This window comes from Crotalus tigris, unplaced genomic scaffold (assembly GCF_016545835.1).
Source record: "Crotalus tigris isolate CLP2741 ecotype Arizona unplaced genomic scaffold, ASM1654583v1 scf7180000020324.788712, whole genome shotgun sequence".
In the NCBI taxonomy this organism is placed as follows: Eukaryota; Metazoa; Chordata; class Lepidosauria; order Squamata; family Viperidae; genus Crotalus; species Crotalus tigris.
Window position 1 is genome coordinate 290,849 of NW_024097964.1, and position 23,037 is coordinate 313,885.

A 23,037-nucleotide genomic window follows, 5' to 3' on the forward strand; every position below is an offset into this window, starting at 1 on the left:
ATGGATAAACTAGTTAAAGTTAGAGAAGCCATTTTGCTCTAAGACTGCATATGTGCTTTTGACTGATGACCCATGAATCCTTTGTAACAGGATTTAGTTCTCTCCTCCTGGGATTTGTCTAGTTTATCCTTCTGATCTACTCTGTGATTAGCCATTTAATGTTAGCAAGTAAAAGAAGCTCTTCTATTCAGATTCATTGCAAGTTACCACCTGAACTCGATAATCTGATTATCTTTAGACACAGTATATCAGTGGATATAGAGACTCCCAGATGAAAATATGAAGATCTCTATATATTATTGCTTAAATTCATATAGATTGCATTATTCACTCAATGTGCATTTAAAAAAACTCAGTTTCTTCAAATGCCATCTAAAGCAAACTAGAGATATGATATATCTGTAACACTTTTTAAAACAAATATATATATGCACCACTTGTGAAGTAAGCAGTTTTTTTAGAATTGTAATAGCTTATAACAATTATAAGCTATTATGGATGTTCAAATATCTGGAGAGTCAAACTAAGCCATAATACAGTGTTTGCTTGTTTTTTAATTTTGGCTAAAGAGCACTGTATGAAAACAGTAATTGTAATCTGCCAACATTTATGGTTAGGCAAGGCGTATGAATTAAACCACAGAATTTTGGTTAAATTGTTATAAACCCAAGAAACTAGAAATCTAAACTTCCCCAATTAACTGAATACCATATGCTAAAGAGTGGACGAAGATAATTGGTCATTATGTTTCCTTTTTTGGTACTTTTTGTCAATGCACAATATATGTGATATATAATGTGTAATATAATGATGTAGTACAATGATAAATTGAATTATTTTGTCACTATATGGTTATTTATGAAAGTTTGTTCTCTTTGCAACATTGTATTATGCTTGCCTTAGTTAGAAGGCACTTTAAAAATTTTGAGAACATGCTATGGATACTACTGCATGGGCATTTGTGAGCTCATTAATTCAAAAATCACTATTTGTTTTAATTTGTTTCTATATACTTGTTTTTCTTTTAAAAACTGCAATACAATTTAACAACTGTATTGTTAAGAAGCCAAAATCAGAACAAGAAGATAAATTTTAGAAGCTAAATATCACAAGTTTCCAGTCTAGAACTTGACAGAAATCTAAGGCTTGCAGAGGTGGCCTATTCAGTTTTCTTTCCAGTTCCAAGTTTGAAGGAGGGAACCACCACTGATCCTGCTGAGAGATACATGCCAGGTTCATCAATAACTACATAAACTGCAGAAACCCACAATTTCATTAACTGGACTAATACAAACATGCTATCAAAAAACCAAAATCCTAATATTGTACTTTAGATTGATGTTCAAACCACTTCACTCAAGTAAGTATAGCTTATTGCTAACCACAATACTTCAGCGCATTTTTGCCAAACATAGTCTTTTGATCAGTATCCAAGCAAAATTTTCAACAATCCACTTTTAGGATTTCCAAACAATAATAAGCACTATTTGCATCAAGGATTGTGCCATTATAATTTTGTGATACACAAAAATGTGTAAATATTTAAGGTTAAAACATTTTGTGCTTTTTACACTTCCAGAAATAAAAACAAAACTGATGCAACAGACACGTTGGATCAAGAAACTTAGCATTTCTCAACTATTTTAGCTTTTCTCAGCCTGCCAGAATTTTTCAAAATGTGGTCCTGTGGGAAAACCCTGCCCTGAAAAAAAAAATTTAAAAACTGGACAAAGTCTATTTGTTTAGAACAATTTTCATGTTATTCTTCACAGATTCCATTTGGTTTGGTTACCTTATTCCTCTACTTATCTTTGGAGTATGCTAATTTATGACTATTTTATTAATGGAGATAGGGTTATCTTCTTCCTATTGATGAAATCGTGGTCAGTTAAGCTAATTATTGATCAAAGGACTCTGATAATGTTAAAATTATAACCTCAGCTGATTACCTTCCTCTTTGTCCCTTATAATGGCTTACCCTTTGCACCTGGATCTCTGGAGTTTATGTTTTGCTTGAGCAATAACCAGCAGCAAAAAAGTATATATTGTGCTACTATGTGAGAGACACTGAAATAACCATGTTCCTATTTCTGACTCTGCAACATTGGAAGTATTGAATTGCATGCTTTGCAACCATCCCAATAGACATTTCTTCCTTAGAGGACTGGTGGCTGCTTTACTTTAACCTAACCATTATCCCAGTTTGATGCCATGTTAAACATTATAATAGATGCTTAACTAAGCACAAACTGTGTATTAAACTATTGTTCAACAAATCATTTCACACTGCAAAGTTTTCCTAATGGAAGCATTAAAAAAGAATGCTTAGTTGAATAATGAAGTTAAAGAGCCTATGAATGAGAAAAAGTATATGATAGAATTAATGCTAAAAATTAAGTTGAAAGTTATTTTATTAAGTTGAAAGATATTTTATAGTATGTACAATGGAACAATATAATTGCAGATAATAGTCAAAAAGAGCTAGAGACAGTCAAGAGAGTCAGAAAATGTAAAATAATTTTGACAGAAATAAAAATGTTGGAAGTTGCTAAGAAGAGATAAATAAGGAGTTTGTAGCAATCTGAAGGGAATTAAAAACTAAAGTCATCAAAGGATTCAGAATGAAACTGAAGTGGGAGTAGTCTGGAAAGAGGATTTTAGAGACCTGTGTTGTAATAATAAAGATGTATTAAAAAGTGGGATTGAAACAAATGCTGCATGTTACTCTTCAAGAAAAAATAATGAAAAGGAAATAACAAATATAGCAAAAAGGTTGAAAAACAAAGTGGTTGTGAAAATAATTGCTACAACTAAAGAAAGGTTAAACTGTGAACACTGCATCTGTGCCTGACTGTTGGAAAAATATCAATATTATTTGACCATACAAAGAGAAGGTGGCAAAAGTAAATTGAAAACTGTTTAGTCTGTTGAATGAGCTTGAGAAAGTATTTGAAAGAATTCTGATTGAAAACGCACAACAGCTGACATGAGCAAAATTTGGGAAGTCAATGCAACTTTATGCCTGGCAGGGATATACAGACTTGATTTTTGTTCCTGAGCAATAACTGAAAAATAGATTGATTTGGGGGAAATCAATCATTGTTCAATGAATAGGCTTGAATTATGGAATATTTTGCATTAAGTAGAAGGTGGGTTGTTGAATGCGGAAAAGTAATATATGGCAAAAGTAAAGCATATATGATAACAAATGGAATTCTCAGCAAACAATTCACTACTAAAAGAGTAGACATTGTCCTCTAGCTTTTTAAGTTAACTTATAAGGAATGTTTTGAGTGATATTAGAGGAGTGTTGGTTGGGATATGAATGTTTGTATATTTTTATATGAATATTATGTTGTATTAAGAGCTGACAATCCAATAATCTGGAATAAACATTAATTTAAATGCAACAAGGAGTATGGTTCTTAAAATGTTAATTATCAAAATCCAAAGTTCTACTGTGAGGCAAATTATACATGAATAGCTAAAAATCAGAGCAAGTAGATGAAATCTGTATCGAAAAATATTTACTAAAGTTGCAAAAATGGATGAAGAAGCTAAGTGTTACCGTTTTTTCATTTTTTTCTCTTTATTATTTTTCTTAACAAAACCTATTTTGAAAGGGAAACAGCATAATGGGTATCTATATATAACTATTATAGAATAACAGCAATGTTTTTACTGCTCTTATAGTAGTAACTTCAAAATCAAATACCACTATTTTATGATCTAATTGATGAAACTTTTTAACTATTATTTAACTCACATACATTTTTTCTGGAAAGTTTTGGATTTTGTTTCAGCTCAACTCCATGAAAGTTTACTCAAAAACGTCACTTCTTTTTAGGGAACTTGCTTCCATGCTAGATAAGTATACAAATACGTTATGTACAGTGTTTTCCATCTTCAAAATATATGATTTAGCTTATCATCATTGAAAGCATAGTAAGTGCAAAAGACACTGATTCCTGTGTCTAGGCTAACATGACGTTTAGTCATGTGTAAAATATTTTGAAATGGAATCATTCCAGTAGTGAAAGAAGCTTCCTCAAACATGTTGATTTCAGTTCAAATTTGAAGCATTTATTACAGCCTTATAATTTGTCAGTACAACAGGCAATTGGATTTCCACTGGCAGAAGGTTACAAATTAAGTATCTATTTACAGAAAAACTGTATTAATAATAAATTATCACCTTTCTCTTTTTTAGGAATTACAAAGTATGCATTCTTCCCCAAGAGTAATTTTAAAATGGAAAAATTTAAAAAAATTGATCTAATTTAATCTATTTATCCTGTATATTAAAAGCAGACTATCACACCTGCTTCTACTTTTCCTGACTCCTTTAAGATCTGTGAACTTAATTCAGCAGCATATAGTTTGTGTGATTTTTACAACTGCTAAACAACTAGACAACTCAATGAAAATTTCATTATTAGATAGCATCATTTGGCTATCACTGGTAATAAATCACCAATGTATATAGGCTTTGAACTTGCACATTAGTGAATAATTAAATCTATAAATCACTACTGTCGAAATGTTTACTAGATACTGTGTTATAACTATCACAAAATCCTTTAAGTATACAGTACAGATCTGGGACACTGGTCACTGCACTTCCAAAAATGAGTAGATGCACGTGAAGAAGTAACTGTGCTCATTGAAGGAAAAACTTTAAAGGTACCATTCAACAAAACCATTAACCTTTAATTATAGTTTTTAAATGTGGTGTTGGCAGCACCTATTTAAAATGACCTTACTTCAGACACTAACAAGTCTTTCAGTTTTCTTACCCACTAATACCCCAGCTCATTTTAAAGCAGTTTCTAATTAGGATGCATAGGATTTTGTCCAATGCTGGATACCAGATTAGCTGGAATACAAATATAAAAAAGTACCTATATAATAGTACAGCTATGAACAGAAACTCTCCCCTTCCCCCATTTCTAGCATCGGTTCCAAACAATTTGTGAATGAGATCACAAAAGACTCATCTGTAGAGCTATCATATGTTTCCACAGTATATCTCTTTCATAATATACTGTGTATTTCAAACCTGCTAAGATTGTTTTCATTGATTTTAACAACTGGTAGACTTCGTTTTCCAGAAATCTGCTATAGCTATATACATTACATGGGCATTCATAATAAACGATTTGAAAAGATGCCTTTGACAAAAGATATTTTGTAATCATTTCAAAGAACCCATACACATTTCCTTCCGGAATCTTTTATACGCGGAAAAAATATAAGAACAATGCAGGCGCAGATGTTATCCAGGAGCGGGGAGGGGGGAGGGAAATCTCCCACAGGGATCTCTTTATAAGGTGTAAAGCTATGCATCATTTGAGGTAGGGCTGCTTACATTCAACCTACAAAGCGGGGCGAAAGCAGAATCTTCCCCCCCCCCAACAAATCATGCACACGCCCTTCCATTTATGCGTTAAAAAGAGAAACCCGACAGCTCGCAAAACTAATCGGAGTCAAACGAACAAAGAAGAAACGGCACAGTTGCAAAGGGGGGAAAGGGGGGAAAGACGACGACGACCCAGAACAAAACGCCCAAGCAAAGCAGCCGCCCCTTCCGTCCACCCATCTAGCCGCGTCTTTCCAGAGGGACTGCTGGAGAGTGGCGGGGGCTGAAGCCATGAGCCCGAGACTCAGGGTGGGGAAGCCTCCACTCCACTCGAGAGAGCGCCCGGGGGAAGACTGGCTAACAAGAAGGAGGGAGGAGAGGCAAAAGAGGAAGCGGATGGTTGAGCAGCTCCATCTGTATCCAATCTGGACCATCCCCCCTCGTATTCATGTAGCAGCAGCAGCCGCCGCCTCGATTGACTCCCAGCCTTCCGCGGCCAGGAAATAGCAGAAGTCCGGGCAACCCACCAAGGGGGGGGGGCACGAAGCAGGGGCAACAAGCGCGGGGAAAATGATCATCGTGACAGTAGTAATATTGCCACTACTAATAAAAGTACGCCAGGAGAGCAGCGTTATGGTTGATTCATATGAATTGGGAGCATCGATGACATATGGATCCGCCCAAAGGATGGAAATCGCTCCCAAGGCAAGCAAAGGAAAGGACCGCGAAGCAACAGACGACGCCTCGAATGTGTTGCTTGCTCGCTCGCTGCCGGGCAAAAACACCCTTCCCCCGCCCCGGGCAAAGGATCCCGCAGCATCACTTACTCACTCCCCTTCAGGAAGCCTGAAGCGCCGGCTCACTGATCCACCATCTTCTTCCACAGCAAGGGCGCGCGGAGGGGAAAACCAAGGGCGATCGCTGACCCTCCGCCAACCTACGTTGTCCCGCCTGTAGCAACCGCTTCAACGTTATTCCTACCATAAAGCGGCTAACGGCGCGGAACACGGGGAAGCTACTGCGCAGGCGCCGTCCCAGGAAGCGCTATACAAGCAGAGGGGGGGGGAAGAGAAAGAATGGATTTGCCTCAGGACGAGGCCAATGCGCAGACGCGTACAGAACGTGAAGAAACCGATTCATGCTGCGCAGGCGTCATTTTCCGGACCGAAGAAGGTGGCGTTTGATATTATTTATTCCTGTGTTTTCTGTTGGTTGCACGAACTAGTTAAGATTTCTAAAGGCTTAAGGATATAATCTTTTTTTTGGCCGTTTTCCTTGCGGAATATGAAAAGGACAAATATGGTTTCTCTTACGAAAATGCTTTGTTCCTCTCATCTTTGTCCGGGATAAGAATGAAAAGAACGCGCCCGTTTTAAAGCAAACAAAATTACCATCTTGCCTTCATCCCCTCCCAAAGAATAAAATCGTGTGTTGTTTATAATAGCCCTGGCCCCTTCGCAGAGACAACGAACCCACCGTATTTACATTGTTCTTGCACAAAACAACAATTCCCAGAAAGCAGCGCGACAAAGACTTCCTCGACGTAGAGGCGCGTTACGGCGAATTGCATTTCGGGCGCGAGAGAAGAAGCCTTCTGTCTCTTACATTCGAGGCAGCGCGTGCCCCGCGGCAAGACGTCACTTGATTATCTGCAGGCATAGCGGTCTTCAAAGCGGGATTCGGCAAAGCGCCGTTTCTTGGTTGTCTAGCAACAAGCCGCAAGGTTCAGCGGAACTTCCCGACGCCGTCCCTGGGGGTTGTACTTGCTTCTTAGTCGCCGCGGCTGTTTCGCACACAGCGAAAGGACCGGCGTTGAACTACAGAGACCGACAGCCCGCGAAGAAAGCCTAGCAGGGGTTACTTCCCACGCGTCCCAATGGAGGGAGTCCCAGAAACGGCCGGTATAGCCGGAAGAGTTGCGGCGGCCAGCCCGGCGGGGTCCGCTTGGGGCGAGTGTCCGGATTCACCAAATCCCACAGGAGAATCGGACTTGGCGCAGTCCCTGGAGCGGTATCACCGAGGCTTACGCGGTGAGGACGAAGAGAAGACGCGCGGGCAGTTTCGACGGCTGTTTGAATTTGGGCCTCTCCACTTATTAGCTTTGTATTGGCTTTTCCGGAGCCGCTTCTTAGCTAGGTCGTGGGGAGAGAGCGTAGGCTTTATTGGAAAATAGAGTGTTTTCGGAGACGACGGCTTCAAAAGCAGGAGGAGATGTTCCCTATTCTTGATCCCATCCCTTGGTTTGCCCGACTGGATGAAGTGTGAAACTCTTGGCAGATGGATGTGCTCAATGACAGACGCTCTGAAATGAATTTGAATTTTTTTTGGGGGGGGGGGAATCATTCTTAGTCTAATTTGAAAACCGCACTGGTCAGCCTGATAAAGGATCTGTTCAGGAGAAGAGCAAGAACAACATGGCTTGCTGGTTCTACTGAATGATTTGACATATTTTTGTATTAGTTGTCTTAGATAGGATGACTGACTAGTTTCATTAATTCATTGAATTATGCCACGGTTGACCAGTAGGTCAAAATAGCAGGAATTGCATGTAACGCTAAGCTCAATTGTTTCCAACCAGCAGCCAATATCTAAGCAAGCCATCTTAATGGTTTAATGTGATGTGTGAACTTAAGTCACTAATTTGGAGGGCAGTGTTTTGGTAGGTCATTTAATAGTTTTGGTCAACTTGGAGACTTTCAGAAAGCCTGTATAAAAAGGCTAAATTATTTTTTCCATAATTAAGTTAGTAGCTTTATTTTTTTCATCAGATGTAAGTTAAATCAGTGGAAATATTAAGGGTTAGTAATTGAAGAGATTAGGACAAGTGTATTAAAGCTCAAACCAGATAAAAGTAGGTGGTCTGATTAACTAGGGGCTAATGTGTTAGATTCAGCTCTTGATAACTATACAGATATACGCTTACATCTTGATACAGTATGTCTTTAACAAACTGTAGCCCTATCAAAGACATTTGAATAATCTCTTGATCTATCCATCTTATCCCTTGTTTGCGCTTAACTATGACAAGCATAATTATTTTTTCTACTCTTATTCACATCACCTGTCCAAAGTATGTAAATTTTGGCCTATCACTTCAGCTTAGCAATCAGCTTTTATATGATGGAGAATTTCTGTTCTTTTGGCATTTCTCCATATATAACTTGATATTTTGTAAGCGACTGTGGATTCTAACAGATCGTATTTGTTGTTGAGGGCACTATTAGGTCTAGCATAGTTATTGGAAATTCAAATGGCATCTGGCATATACTGCATTTTGCTTACACACATATACTTTATATCAAGGGTGTCAAACTGCCGGCCCACAGGCTGGTTGCATCATGCGGAGGCCGTGCCCACCCCAGCTCCAGCAATGCAAAAAAAGTCGTGACACGTCGCAAAATGTCACGTGACGCAGCAAGTTTGACACCCGTGCTTTATGTTGTACAACATACAGAACTTATCCATAATTATGTCTTGGATAAATATTAAACCTGTTTTAATGAAAATCTAATAAGTGTGGCACTGCCCTAATATGTAGATATTCATATGATTCAGAGTTGTAGCTTGATTTAAAATTACAACTAAAATATCTCTTCCCATAGAGAGAGAGGTATATTCCTATATCTTTGACCATGTAACATTTTTTCGTAAGATTTTTAAGAGCTGAATCCCTTTCCAAACAGGAAAGCATTATGTGTTCAGTTTACACAAATAATACCTCATTAAGGATCTTATATGGACACCCATCTCACAAAATGGGCTCTGAGTAGTATACAAAAATAAATAAAAACAACAAATATATAAATTACAGTAATTACAAAATATATAATTAAAACAGAAAACAGTGCAACTGGTGCACAGTCTGAAGCTGTGCAGAAACCCTCCTAATCACCACTGCCATCTTCTCCTTAAAAAGAAATTGTGAGTATAGGAGGACCATGAAGACTGAGCAGTGCCACCCCGTCCACCGAAAAGGGATAGTGGATGAAAATTATCCAGTATAGTAGTGTCCAGCAATGGTTTCTTGAGGAAGTCCTCTTTAAAAGATAAAGGAACAACCTCATTACTCAAAGAAGAATTAACCACTGCTAGAACATACTAACTCAATAACCCTTCCCCCCCCCCCAATGCTTTCACAAGCTAGAAGATATATGGATCTAAAGAGCAGATGGCTGACCTCACTGTCGTAAAGACCTATCCACTTCCTCAAGGTTCAAACCATTCCCAAATGCCTGGGCAAGACTACCCTGATTCTCTCCTTGAGACTTGCAACTAAGGCAGTGTCTTAACTGCAAGTGAATCCAAGTGATTTTGTCTGATAGATACTGAGCAAATTCCTCCACACATCTTTGCAAAAGGTTACCAGGGCCCTCTTTCCTAAGAGGACTCATCACCTGAAACAGAGTTGTGAGGTGCTAATGAGTGAAATGCAATAAGGGTGAATAAGTACTGCTTCTTTACTGTTTTGCTGCCCTTACCACCACAAATAGGCTCTTAATTTAGTGTTTTTATTGAATTTATCCTCAGTTAAGCACCAATAATGTTCTAGATATCTCTTCTTTTGTTTCATCTCCCTCAGCTCCTCTAAATCATGGGGAATAGTAGGATCCCAGAGAGGGGAGAGTTCACGTGGGTACTATTTGATGCAACATCTCAGCTGCCCATTGTACCAAGTGACAACCAAAACTTTGAATGAACTGTGCATCAGAACAACAGAAAGAAGCTCCAGCTCCTTCTGAAATGTATCAGGGTCCATCATTTGCCAGAGGCAGACCATCTAATGCAGAGGTGTGAAACTGCTGGCCCGTGGGCTGGATGCGTCATGCCAAAACCACCCCATTGCCAGCAATGGGGAAAAAGTTGTAATATGTTGCAACATGTCATGTGACGTCACAAGTTTGACACCCGTGATCTAATGGGTCCAGTCTTCCAGAAGTGGAAAATGGCACTAGAGAATCCCATAGAAACCAGGGTATGATAAGGGAGACACCAAGAGCTCTCTCAATTTCAGATCACAGTAGGAACACCAGGTTTGGAGTGTAATCACTGTCCCATGTCAGACTGAAATAGAGCCATGGGTGTCAGGGTGGCCATGAACTCCTAAGCCATGTCAGAACCCATTCCTAGAAAGGGCAGATTGAAGTCCTGCAGAACCATAAGTCTGGAGGACTCTCCTACCAGCACAGAAATGGAGTCAAGAAACTCTGATAGGGAGGTTGCTATGCAAGAGGAAGTTAATTTAACAGCAACAGTCCCAGCTGAACCCTAGAGCCCAACTTAATAAACAGGGTCTCACATCTGGTGACCTGTAATATAACACCACTGAAAGCCATAAGGGATTCCCAGATGACAATTACCACAACCTCATTGTCCAAAATCTGGGCTGGTTTCACACCTGAAGCCCCATTAGAGATATCTCTGAAAAAGTACCCCCAATTCCAGATCCAGTCAGGTTTTTGATAAAAATGCCAGGTTGGTCCACTCATCAATGATTAAATCACTGATAAGGGAGGCCTTATTGCAGATTGACCTGGCATTCAATAGGTGCAACTTTATACATTCTCTTCTACTGTAAATCAGTATAAGTCCTATTTTTCTTTTTTTAAGACCATAAAGTAATATATAAGCTAGGTGAAAGTGGTCTTTACATTCCTCTATTGTTATACAAAGTTATTTACATTTTAAAAAACGAATACTTAGAAATCAATTGTATTGACACCAGGGCTCTAATTCTCCTTTGTGAAATAAATGAAGTAACCTTCAGTTGCTCCAAGAATCAAGGGGTTATGTCCTGTTGAGTCAGTGCCTTCAAGGACCACATATTTTCTAAATTTGTGTGTGCAAGTTAGGCAAGTTGTCCAGTGAAGTCAAATGGATATTCTTAACATTGATCTTATAATCTATAGTTAGTCCTCAACTTACGACCAGCTGCTTAGGGACTGAAGTTACGATGGATTCCCCCAAAGCTACTTATGCCCCAGTTCCAATGTTGCAACATCTGCTTCCCCTCCATGGTCACTTGACTGCATTTTGGGCACTCGGCAACTGATCTACATTTTATTGTGCCTGCGTTTTATGTTGTTTTTTCTAGAAACCAACCTTTATTTCTGGTTTCCAGAAAAAACACCTCTTGTGAACAAAGTGTTAGCTTAACCATTTTGTTTGCTTAATGACCACCGTAAAAAAGGTCATAAAATCGAGTATGGTCAAGTGATGACTACTTTACAACTTACAATCATGTTTGCCAGGTTCAATTATGATTGTAAATTAAAGACTACCTTAATTAAAATATTAGAACTGAAAATAACCCTGATATTGGAAACAAACAATCCTCCCCACAAAGCCATATACACACCTTAGAAAGTGTGATGCAGAATAAGGTTTTAGTAATTTGAATATTAAATAACAAAAATATATATAAATCCTATCATTTATTAAATACTTATTTACAACATGAAGGTATAGAAATGTGGGGAAAGGGTAGAAAAAGAGTTCATTAATTATCAGCTCATTCATCATCATGTCCTGTGCTAAGCACATTGGGCTATAAGCATATTCCACAATTTTCGGTCCACAGCTACAATCTCTGGATTCCTCTATTTAAGGTTGATATTTTTCAGATCTTCCTGAAATGTTTGGTGCCATGTTTTCTTTGGCTTTCCTCTTTTTCTCTGACCATCTAGTGGCATCCAATTGATTTTACTGGACATTGCTCACCATGTGGAATGCATTTCCAGCAAAGTTTGTTTGTTCTGTCACTATCTCAGAGAGCCTTCAGGAATTATTTCTTTGCAGAATTTCCTCATTTGTAACATGGTCGTGATATGAGATCAAAGAATCCAGAGGCAATGTTGTTGGAAGACATTGAACTTAATGAATAATTCTTATAGATTTCTAGGTCTCACTGGCATAGATGGTCTGATCTGCTCATTATATTATACATATTAGTGCCCTTGTTCTATCCTTTCTTTGCTCCTATGAATTATTAGGATTTCAGTTACTGTTGTCAATATTATGTGCCAGATAGGTCCGAACAGTACTTCAGAGGGGAAAGTTTGTTATTGGAGCATCCAGGGGAATACTTACTATAAAAAGTATATAATGATGTGTGGCTCTCTTTTCCCTGTAACAGATGAAGAGTACTTGAATTAAATACATTTTGGTCAGCGGGGGATTGAACTAGAATTTTGTTCTGTTCTGTTCACCTCAGTGATTTGTACTTTGCTTTAGTGCACATATATTTGAAATGCACTTTCCACTCATGTAGCTTTCCAAACGATCTACCTCAGTAATATGGGGTGGGCCCCTCTCTCTCTCTCTCTCTCTCTCTCTCTCTCTCTCTCTCTCTCTCTCCCTCCCTCCCTCCCTCCCTCCCTCCCTCCCTCCCTCCCTCCTCAAGATTCTGCTAGGTTTGTATCTGCTACATTGGGGAATTTTTAAATTACACAAGCATCAGTTCTGCTAGCAGGGAAGGCTGGACTTCCCAATTATTCTTTCTCAAGTTTGTCTTTCTCTATTGATTAAGAGTTTAATGTGCCTTATACTATTTAGAAATTAATAATCTGGCAATGATAATGGCTGGGCTCAAATACGATGCTAAGCCATAATGTGTTATCTTTGGTGATGGCTTCGTTTTGCAAATGCAATGCTTGTGGTTTGTAATTTCTAATTTATGCTTTAATATGTTCAGTTGAAATATACAGGTAGTCCTCGACTTATAACCATGTTTGAGCCCAAAATTTCTGTTCAGTGAGACATTTGTTAAGTGAGTTTTGCTCCATTTTACAACCTTCCTTGCCATAGTTTTTAAATAAATCAATACAGTTGATAAATTAGTAATCCGGTTGTTAAGTGAATCTGGTTTTCCCATTGAGATTGCTTATCAGAAGGTCACAAAAGGTGATCACATGACCTTGGGACACAGCAACAGTAATAAACATGAACCAGTTGCCAAGCATTTGAATTTTGATCACACAATCATGGGAACGCTGCAAAGGTCGTAACTGTGAAAAACGGTCCTAAGTCACTTTTTTCAGTGCAGTTGTAACTTTGAAGGTCACTAAATGAACTGTTGTAAGTTGAGGACTACTGTATTCAGTGAACCTTAGTTTATAAAGGAGAATATTTGTAGCTTAGGGTTGATATTTGTAGCTCAGGGTCCTTGGTGCTCTGTGAGCTTGCTTGTTTTCTTGCAGACGTTTCATCACCCAAACTAGATGAACATCATCAGTGCTATTAAACAATACCCCAATCAAGAAACTGCCAAAGAAGCCAATAGTAAACAGCCTAATCAAAGAATCTCTAAGACCACCACCAACAGGCAAGCCACTAGTATATAAACTGACAGCAAACAGCACTCCTTACCAGCACTGATTATGTTACCTAGTTTGGGTAATGAAATGCCTGCAAGAAAACAAGCAAATGAGTTGCTTGTTTTAGTTAAGCAAACTAAATTATTTCTTTTAATTTCTCCTTATCGGTTCCTATAGATATAAAACTGTTGATAATCTTATCTGTATTTCTTACCAAGTTGCAGAGAACCTTTTAATCACAATGAACTTTCAAAATTATTATTTTTAGATCGTGCTAGTAAAAGCCTTGATCAATTGAAGTATGTCTTCCGTGAAAAAGATTCTGCCACTGGCGAAAGTGCAGCTACATTGGATCGGTTATTTCCTAATTCAGGCCATGAAGTGAGTGAAAATAAAGCTTGGCAGGAGCTACATTACAGCCATGCAGGTTTGAAATTTTCCATTTGATTTTTTTTTTCAAACTAGAATTATCTTAGGTAAAATATGTTTTACTATTGTGTTTTAGTTAATCAGCTTAAAACATTATTACGTCAACAAGAAGAAAGGGGGAGTGAAATATCACCCTCAAAGAAGAAAGGAATGTCACCCACAGTAAGTATTACCCTCTTTTTATCTCTTGTTACATGACCAAATAATTGCATGTCTATTTACAGAACAATATCTAAGTAGTATTTATGTTGTCTCATTTGATGAGTTATGTAGTTACTTAACAAGGCATTTGTAGGCTAGCCTGTATATAAGCTTTTGTATTTATTTTAAGTTACCTATTGTTAGTTCAGCATTATACATCTAGTGAATTGTGCACGATATGACAAGGCAAAGCATAAGGATGAAATTGAAGAGAAAGGTTCTGCATGTATTTGCTTGTGTAGCATACGCCTACATAATATGGTCTAGGTTACTTGAGGAACCATCTCACCCCATGGGATAGGCTTGTCCTACTCATGCCAGCAGAGGAGGCATGCTGCAGATCCCATCAGTCAAGGAATTCCAGCTGGCGGGGTCCAGGAGAAGAGCTTCCTGTGCCGTAGTCCCAGCCTTTTGGAACATCTTGACCCTGGGGTGAGATTGGCTCCCACTATTCTGACCTTGAAGACCTGGCTCTGTCAGCTAGGCAGGAGTCCAAAGGGGAGGAGTACCATGCTGAAGGTGGTTGATAGATTAATAGTAGATCCCATCTGTCCCCCTGTTCATTTTGCTCCCTTCCCTCCCATCTTTTAATTATAATTTGGTATTCTTTATTGTTATACTTTTTACCACCCTTAATCTTGTAAACTGCCCAGAGTCATCTTGTGGCAAGATGATTTGCAAAATAAAAAAATGAAATGAAATAAAGTAATAATAAATAAAATAATAAAATAAAATAATAAAACAAAAATTGTCAGGCTAGTTTAATATCACATATCTTCCTTTCATTGATCAGTGTGGACCTTTCTTCTGAGGAAAATAGCTAGGTTTCTTCCCAGTTACATTTTTCTGTTTTTTACAAACTTTGAAATTAGCACTATTTCACTGTTTTTTTAAAAAAACATGTTTAGTATTCTGGATCCATATTATTCTTTTATATATCGGGTTTTTTTTACAAGTTTTATATTTATATTTATAGTGTATACATCCAAAATGCAAAGGACGTGCTTTTTTTAAAAAAAAAACTGGTAGGTCTTTTGCTTAAAATCAAGATCATAAACATGGCCTTTCAATCATGGTATCTTATTGGACCATCAGAGACCCCATTGTGTAGTAGCTTTGCTTCTTCCTAAGTGGGTGATTTCAGTCTGTGATAGTAAGGTGAGGGATCATCCAGTAGTCCTTTCTCTCCTGCTCTTTTAACGTCATATGAAATTGGTGGGGAGAAGTTAAAGTGTGGTATTATCTATACTCCAATGATAACTAACTTTAAGTCATCAGTTGTAGGGAATATAGTATGCTATCAATATCCCTTTCTGGGGTGCCTGGAGGCTGGAGGTGGAACAGAGCAGGCTGAAGTTGAATCTAAGTAAGATGGAACCGCTGTTTGTACATTGGGGTTCTCTGTTGACACCAGTATAATTGTCAAGCTCGAAGTGGCCACGTGAGGTTGTCACCATTATTGCTACTCAGCTTGCCAACACACTAGGGAGGAGAGGGGGCAATGAAATGCAGGGTCCAGATAACAAAAAGTCAGCCCATGTGAATCAAGGACATTCTAGCAGGCATTTGCAAACCCACAAAGATACTTTCTCATAACAATAATTTAGGACTTGATTGGACCATGTGGCCTGCACTAATAGGTGGAGGGAGAGTTCTATATTTTAATTATAGTGATTTGCGTAGGAATTAACCAGAGCTTCATGTGTGCTGAAGTGATGTACTCAATAAAGTTTTGCATTAAGAGATCGGATTGTCTCGATGGTGCATGCTTGGTTGGGTTCGCTAGTTAGAACCCTGACAATAATCTCTTAATGGCTAAGGAATAACCTGTGAAGAAGTAGATTTGGTATTTTGGGCTTCTTCTTAATTACTGGAATGCTTTTGTAGATCGAACTGCAGCGCATGATACTGTCAATCAATAGAATATTATTACATAAGGTAAATAATCTTATTGGAGACAATAGGCTTACTAGGGTTATTGATACTCTCCTACAGAATCAGAGATTTTTCATGATGCTTAATGGTTAAGAATAGTAGATGGATGTTACAGAAGAATGGACTGCCACAAGGAAATGTATTGTCTCCAAGTATAATATATATACAAATAATCAACCAGTTCCTGACAACACCTGATTATTTATCTATGCAGATGAAACAGCAGTGGCCACACAAGGATCAAATTTTGATGAGGTAGCTGGAAGACTCACTGTAGCACTTGAAAAATTAGGACAAAAATTATACTGTCAATCATTTGAGGCCCAATATAAGACACAAGTGTGTGCTTTTCACCTTTGAAACTGAGATGCAAGGGTCAGATTGAATATTATATGGCAAGGGAATTGAATATAGTACTGAAATATCTTGGTGTGACACTTGATAGGACGTTTTCATTTAAACAACACTCCCTGAATACTAAAGCTAAAGTCAGTGCAAGGAATAACATTATTAGGAAATTGACAACTTTTACATGGGGGCCCCATGTTAAGAATAGACTTATTTAAGATATATTTTTCTTAGTTTTAGAACAGCATCTTCTCTTACTTTATCACTGTTTTTAATTTATTGTTTATGTATGTATTACTATACAATAATACTATACTGTATACTATACTATTCATCAAATTTCTACATCACCTACCTCACCTAAGTGATTCTGGACAGTTTACAAATAAAAAGAAACCATTACTGTTTTAATATTGAAATTTGTTCTTTTAGTTGGAAGAGTTTTAATTTAATTGTGTCATTTTAACTATACCATGGCTGTTTTAAAATGTTACTGTATTATAATTATGCAGGTATCTGAGGGTTGCTAGATTGTGATGAGGCATAAGTATGATAAATAAATAAATAAATGTGCATCTTAGGGAGGCCATCTGAAAACATGAAGACCACCATAACTATGCCCTGATTCTTTCTCATCGCAGTCTAGTGTTCCAATTAAAAAAAATTATAAGGAGGTTAGGAATTGGGATGGATGTGTTCACAGAGGTCGAGACAAGATGGTCTTTAAATAGTTGGTCCCAGGAAAGTCTAGCTTATTATCAACTCAAATAGTTCAGCCCATCAAAAAGAAGTAGTCCAAGAGTCCTTTGGTAAATTACTTATTCCATCTTACATATCAATGCTTGTGCATTGTCTGTACATGCATATTACCTCAGTTAGGATTAAATATATGTCAGATAATAAACTAAAAGTCAATTTTTATCTATCGTGCTTAATTGTAAAAGAAATACACAAACAGTGTTAGAACAGTGAGCGCTTAATTAAAATTTTAAAAAATTACAAAGCAGTGTTTAAATTTTATTTGCTTAGGGACTTTTTTTGAGTGAAAAATATGAATCTGCTAACAGACATTTGTAGCAGAAATTCAGGATTTGCTTTCTCAAGCTTTGTTTCGTTTTTTTCCTATATCCATCCACTCAGGAAGACCTCAGCCTATTTTGAAATGGCCTCCTATCTTTCTGAGCACTTAGCATTCCATTACTGAAGGGAACCCATTTGATAGATTTCTTGATGCAAATTATTCTACTTTAAAATACTATTCTAATATGAAACGGTTTGGAAAGAATCTTATCTGAAACATGTAATTCTGACTGTTGTCTTTTTTAATTTCTTCTAGAAAACATCCAAAGCTACTGATCACAGTTTGCCTGCCCTTTCTGAACTTGTTCCCATCATTAATGATCAGTCTCAATATATTAATCATTTAGAGGCGGAAGTCAAGTTCTGCAAGGTATCGTAAATAATAATTTTGATCTGTTCTTTTGAGGCAGCTTTGTTCATTTACTATTAACATTTGAAGTTTTAATCCCACAATTATGCATATTATATTATAAACAGAGACAATTTGTTTAGTAACAGAAAAGAAAGCATTTCATTTTATTTTTATTGGTGAAAAGTATATTTCAGCCGATAGCTTTAGATGTACCTGAAATAGGAAGTAACTATTTCTAATACCATATTAAAAACATGAGGATTTGAACAATATGTAACAAATATTTTACAGATAGTTCTCAACTTATGACCACCATTGAGCCCAAAGTTTCTGTTGTTAAGCAAGACAGTTGTTAAATGAAATTTGCCCCACATTACGACCTTTCTTGCCACAGTTATATTAAGTGAATAATTGCAGTTAAGTTAGTAACATGGTTGTTAAGTGAATCTGGCTTCTCCATTGACTGCTTGTCAGAAGGTCGCAAAAGGGGATCACATGACCCTGGGACACTGCAACCATCATAAATATGAATCGGTTGCCAAGCATCTGGATTTTGATCACATGACCATGGGGATGCTGCAATGATCGTAAATGTGAAAAACAGTCATACAGTAAGACGTTCTTTTCAATACCATTGTAACTTTGGTCACTAAATGAATGGTTGTAAGTTGAGGACGATCTGTAGTTGCCATTTGATTAGATTAAGAATATATTGACAGTAGGATGCTAATTTCTATTCTCCAGTGTTTTCTAGTTATCCTTCCCTAACATAGCTCTGTATCTGCATCTGGGTAGCATGCCCCTTCTTATATGTATAATTTTAGCTCACATATGCATAGTTTTCATATACATTTCTCACTGAATACAGGTAGTCATTGATTAACGATGTTAATTGGAACTGTGAACTCTTGCTAAGCAATACGGTTTTAAAGTATGATGGCATTGATCATGCTAATTTATGACAGTGTTTCCCTCAGTTCCAGTTGCAGTCATTAGGCATATCCCATATGGTTGTTAGATACACTATCACATGATCACCATTTGTGACCTGCTGGTTTCCCAACTGACTGTTGTCTATGGAGATTCTCAGTCATCCAGGTCATGGTTGTCCAAAAGGTGCTTTTTCATGAGTCAACTAGACTTTGTTGGGGGTTTTTGATGACATTTCGCTTCTCATCCAAGAAATTTCTTCAGCGAGAAGTGAAATGTCTTCAAAGAAAAACAAGAAAGTCCAGTTGCCTCGTGAAAAAATACCTTTGGGACTACTGACTTCATTTGTCAGAAGGCAGTAGTGAAGATCGCAAATGATGATTACGTGACTGCAGGACACTGTAACTATTGTAGTTGCAAGGTGGCTGCCAACTATTCGAATCATAATCATGTTACCTTGTGGACACTATGATGGATTTGAGGATTGTTTTTTTCTTCTCATTCAGCACTGTCGTAACTTCAAATGCAATTGAACAAATGTCAGTCGAGGCTTGCTTGAAGTTTGTTAAAATGGGTTGTTTTTCATTTGTATGTAATAAAGCTTCCCTCTATTTGTTTAGAACTCTTATTACAGAAAAATCTATGCATTTTGCTAAGCAAATGATAAAAACACAGTTCTTTGATTTTATGCAGGTTTAAAAAATAAGGAAAATTTATTTTTAAAACTCATGTTTTATTAATATTAGTAGTATTTTGGTGAAAAATGATCTTTTTATTAAAGGAAAAAGTCCTCAGATTATTCCAGTAGTATATTATCTCAAGCATGCTAAAACTTGCCAGAAATCCCTTTTTATTGTTTTATGTGTCACTAATTTTCAGCTATGCTTCCATTGATATAAGATTTTATGCAAAATTAAATGTTAACTATACTTCTGTCATTATGTTTGTGAAAAGCATTGATTCTATGTTTAAATAATAACATATTTATAATATGCATACTCAACTTTCTAGGAAGAAATATCTGAACTGAAAACACGTATACATGTTGTTGTACTTGAAAATGAGAAGCTACAAAATGATCTAAAAATGGAAACAGAACGGACTTTGAGAGAGCAAACTGTCATCAATGCCTCAGTAAGTTCTATGGAATTTAAAATATCAAATTTAAATGAAAATGTAGTCTTAAAAGTTTATTTAATACAAAATCAATCTGTAGGAAATTTAATAATTCATCAAAATATGTCACATACCTGTAGCTTACGTTACCAGATATATAAACAGAGAAATAGATCTGTATTGCACATAGTGTTCATAAGGACAGAGTTAATTTAGTTTTTTGTCTTTTTATAAAATAATAAGAACTTAAAGGAACTTCAGAAATCATCTAATCCAAACCCCTGCTTTGGGCAGGATCTGTTAAAACATTTTGGGTAAAGAGCTATCTAGTTTCTGTTTGAAGGAGAGGTCATAATTTAACATAAAGATAGCCAAACTAAAAGACAGAAGGACATTAACCATGTCCTCAGACATAACAGAATCAAGCTTAGTCTAGATACTGGTAACATCACAACTGGGTTGGACTTGCCCAATCAGAATCCAACTCCAAGGAAATCTGAGTGACGTTATCTGTAAGATTGCATGAATATTTCTTATCATGGTCTTGCAGATGATCCTGAGGCCCAGCCTGTCCTGACTATGAAGCGGGTTACTCTAAGTAGGGCTGCTGGGTGATATCAGAAAATGCAGTAAGTTTGGAGAAATAGCAAAGTTTTGCCACCTGTATTGTCATGACATAGGCCTGACAATGGCTCTTACTCAGTTGGATTTATTTTTTTGTCTTCCTCCACTGGCACTTCAGTCATTGATTCAGACAAAGCCTTCTGTTCTTAAGTTTTCTAAATGTGAAGGACATACAGATAGGTTTAGTTTACTACTAAATGTCTCATCTTGTAGAACAGGATACACTGAAAATAGAAATAAATTTAGTCTTCATAAATTAATAAATGCAGAGTTTTGTTTTAATTATATATTTTAATGGCTTTAATGGTTGCTTCCACTCATTTTATCAGCAGAATTTCATTTGTGCACATTGTTTTTCTGTCCTGATCTCTTTATTAAAACTAAAACTCTCCTGTAAGTCATAAAGCTCTTAGGAAAGATCTGGAAATGGTGCAGAGATGATGTTGTAATGGAAGGAATAACTTGTGGAAATAGTTCGATAATTTGCTATATTAATACTATAACACATACAATTATATCATTATCATTAGTTATTGAGCTTATTATGAATAAATATAACAAGAGCAATAACAAACATTATATAAATTTATAGGATATCTTCAATGTGTGTGCTATGTATATGCATTTGTTTCAGACCCTTCTCTCAAAATCTGGTGGTATAAATGGTGATCATTCTCATATTTGTGGAGCTGCTAAAGCATCTTGTCATGTCACTGAGCAAGCCAAGGCACCTACATTAGAGTTGGAAAAGTGGCAACAGGAACTGGTCAGTATTTTTAAAATGTTGATTATTTTAGCATTAATAATTTATCATTCTGGTAAAATGCTCTACTTTTATGTTTTAAATTTTAATTTTGCAGTTTTACTGCATTTTATTTTATGTTGAACTTTTCTGTATTTTCTACAAAAATCATTTAAAACAATTAAATTTAAATAAAAACAAGATCGCAAGGGAGGATGCATCAGAATATTATACATAATGCAGCCAATGCTCTGTATTCCTGCACATATTCCTGCTGCAGGATCATAATTTTCAATATGGCAGGAAAAACAAAGTCTGGATAATTTAAAATAACCATTTACCAAATCATGTCCCACTGAAGTATGTCTTTAATTACATGTTTTGTCTTTGAATGTTAAAATTAAATTGTCTATCTAAAAAGGTTAAGAAAAATTGTGATTTAAATATTAGAAATTTACAAAAATAAAATCATCTAAATCCCTAAGCAATTGATTGGACATTTAAAGCTTAACTCAGTGGATCTGTATTTTACAGTTCTATGTGCTCTATAAGAGCCTTATTTCAGTTTCTGGCATTTCTAATCAATAATACATAGAAAATTTAACAGAAAATATCCAATAGTTAATGCTTTGTTAAAACAAGTTAGTCGATGCTGAGAATGATCGAAACCTTTGGAAAACACTTACTGCCCGATGTGCTTTGCACAGGACCTAATAATGATGAAAATGAGTTAGTATATGACTACATAATTTTATTCTTAGGTGGGCATAGTGGGTGCTGTGTAATTTAAATTATTCTATTTTCAGCTAGTGCAGGTTTGGTATCCAAAGTCCTAATGGAGTCAGATAGCCTTTATAACTTTAATATGGTAGTAGTAGTAGTAGTAGTAGTAGTAGTAGTAGTAGTAGTAGAGGAGGAGGAGGAGTTGGAAGGGATCTTTGAGGTCTTCTAGTCCAACCCCCTGCTCAGGCAGGAAACTCTATACCCTATATCAGTGTTTCTCAACCTTGACAATTTTAAGGCCTGTGGACTTCAACTCCCAGAATTCCACAGCCAGCAATGCTGGCTGTGGAATTCTGGGAGTTGAAGTCCACAGGCCTTAAAATTGTTAAGGTTGAGAAACACTGCCCGATATGGTAGAAGACAGACAGGCTAAAATTTTGCTGATGCCCTGGCAGTCCTGACTATGTCTTATATATAAGCAAACAAATGATAGATATTAATTTTATTTTAAAGGAGAAACTAAAATATCTTCATGAAGAAAAGACTGAAGTGTTTGAAGCTCAGATCCAATCTTTACGGTAAAAAAAAGTATATATATATTTTAGGTTGATGCTTTATGCCTCTATCAAAGTATTTCATTTTGCCTCATTATGTATGTCCATAAGTCAGTAGGAATTAATCACATTATTTTTTGTATGCTCTTAAAAAGTTTGTGACATGTGCCTTATAATTTAATAATGAGTCTGTTTCTATATGTAATTAGATGTATGTTTGTTGCTTCCCTAGTAATATTGCTAAGTTATTGCAAAACATCAATCAGTATCTAAAGGGAAAAAATCCCTTACAACCATACTGCCATTTTATACAGATAAAACTTTCAGAATGG

The 23,037-nt window shown here is 36.7% G+C and overlaps 2 protein-coding genes across 12 annotated transcripts in view; one reads left to right on the forward strand and one right to left on the reverse strand.

The window, feature by feature from the left end:
- The window catches only part of CEP170 (centrosomal protein 170), a 98,399-nt gene extending 91,477 nt beyond the window's left edge, over positions 1 to 6,922 (reverse strand). For 3 of the 9 annotated variants that reach the window (XM_039366462.1, XM_039366460.1, XM_039366454.1), the window contains exon 1: positions 6,187 to 6,794. The gene's annotated coding sequence lies outside the window, so the exon portion shown is untranslated. Of the gene's footprint in view, positions 1 to 6,186; positions 6,796 to 6,835 lie in introns of those variants that run through there. The other 6 variants (XM_039366461.1, XM_039366458.1, XM_039366457.1 and 3 more) reach the window with 4 other exon arrangements.
- Positions 6,923 to 6,930: 8 nt separating this feature from the next.
- Positions 6,931 to 23,037, forward strand: part of SDCCAG8 (SHH signaling and ciliogenesis regulator SDCCAG8) — a 111,323-nt gene continuing 95,216 nt past the window's right edge. Inside the window, exons 1-7 of one of the 3 annotated variants that reach the window (XM_039366464.1) lie at positions 6,931 to 7,389; positions 13,940 to 14,098; positions 14,177 to 14,262; positions 17,921 to 18,034; positions 19,958 to 20,080; positions 21,321 to 21,452; positions 22,665 to 22,729. In XM_039366464.1, the coding sequence (XP_039222398.1) occupies positions 7,236 to 7,389; positions 13,940 to 14,098; positions 14,177 to 14,262; positions 17,921 to 18,034; positions 19,958 to 20,080; positions 21,321 to 21,452; positions 22,665 to 22,729 (833 nt within the window). In that variant the 5' untranslated portion in view covers positions 6,931 to 7,235. Of the gene's footprint in view, positions 7,390 to 13,939; positions 14,099 to 14,176; positions 14,263 to 17,920; positions 18,035 to 19,957; positions 20,081 to 21,320; positions 21,453 to 22,664; positions 22,730 to 23,037 lie in introns of those variants that run through there. The other 2 variants (XM_039366465.1, XM_039366466.1) reach the window with 2 other exon arrangements.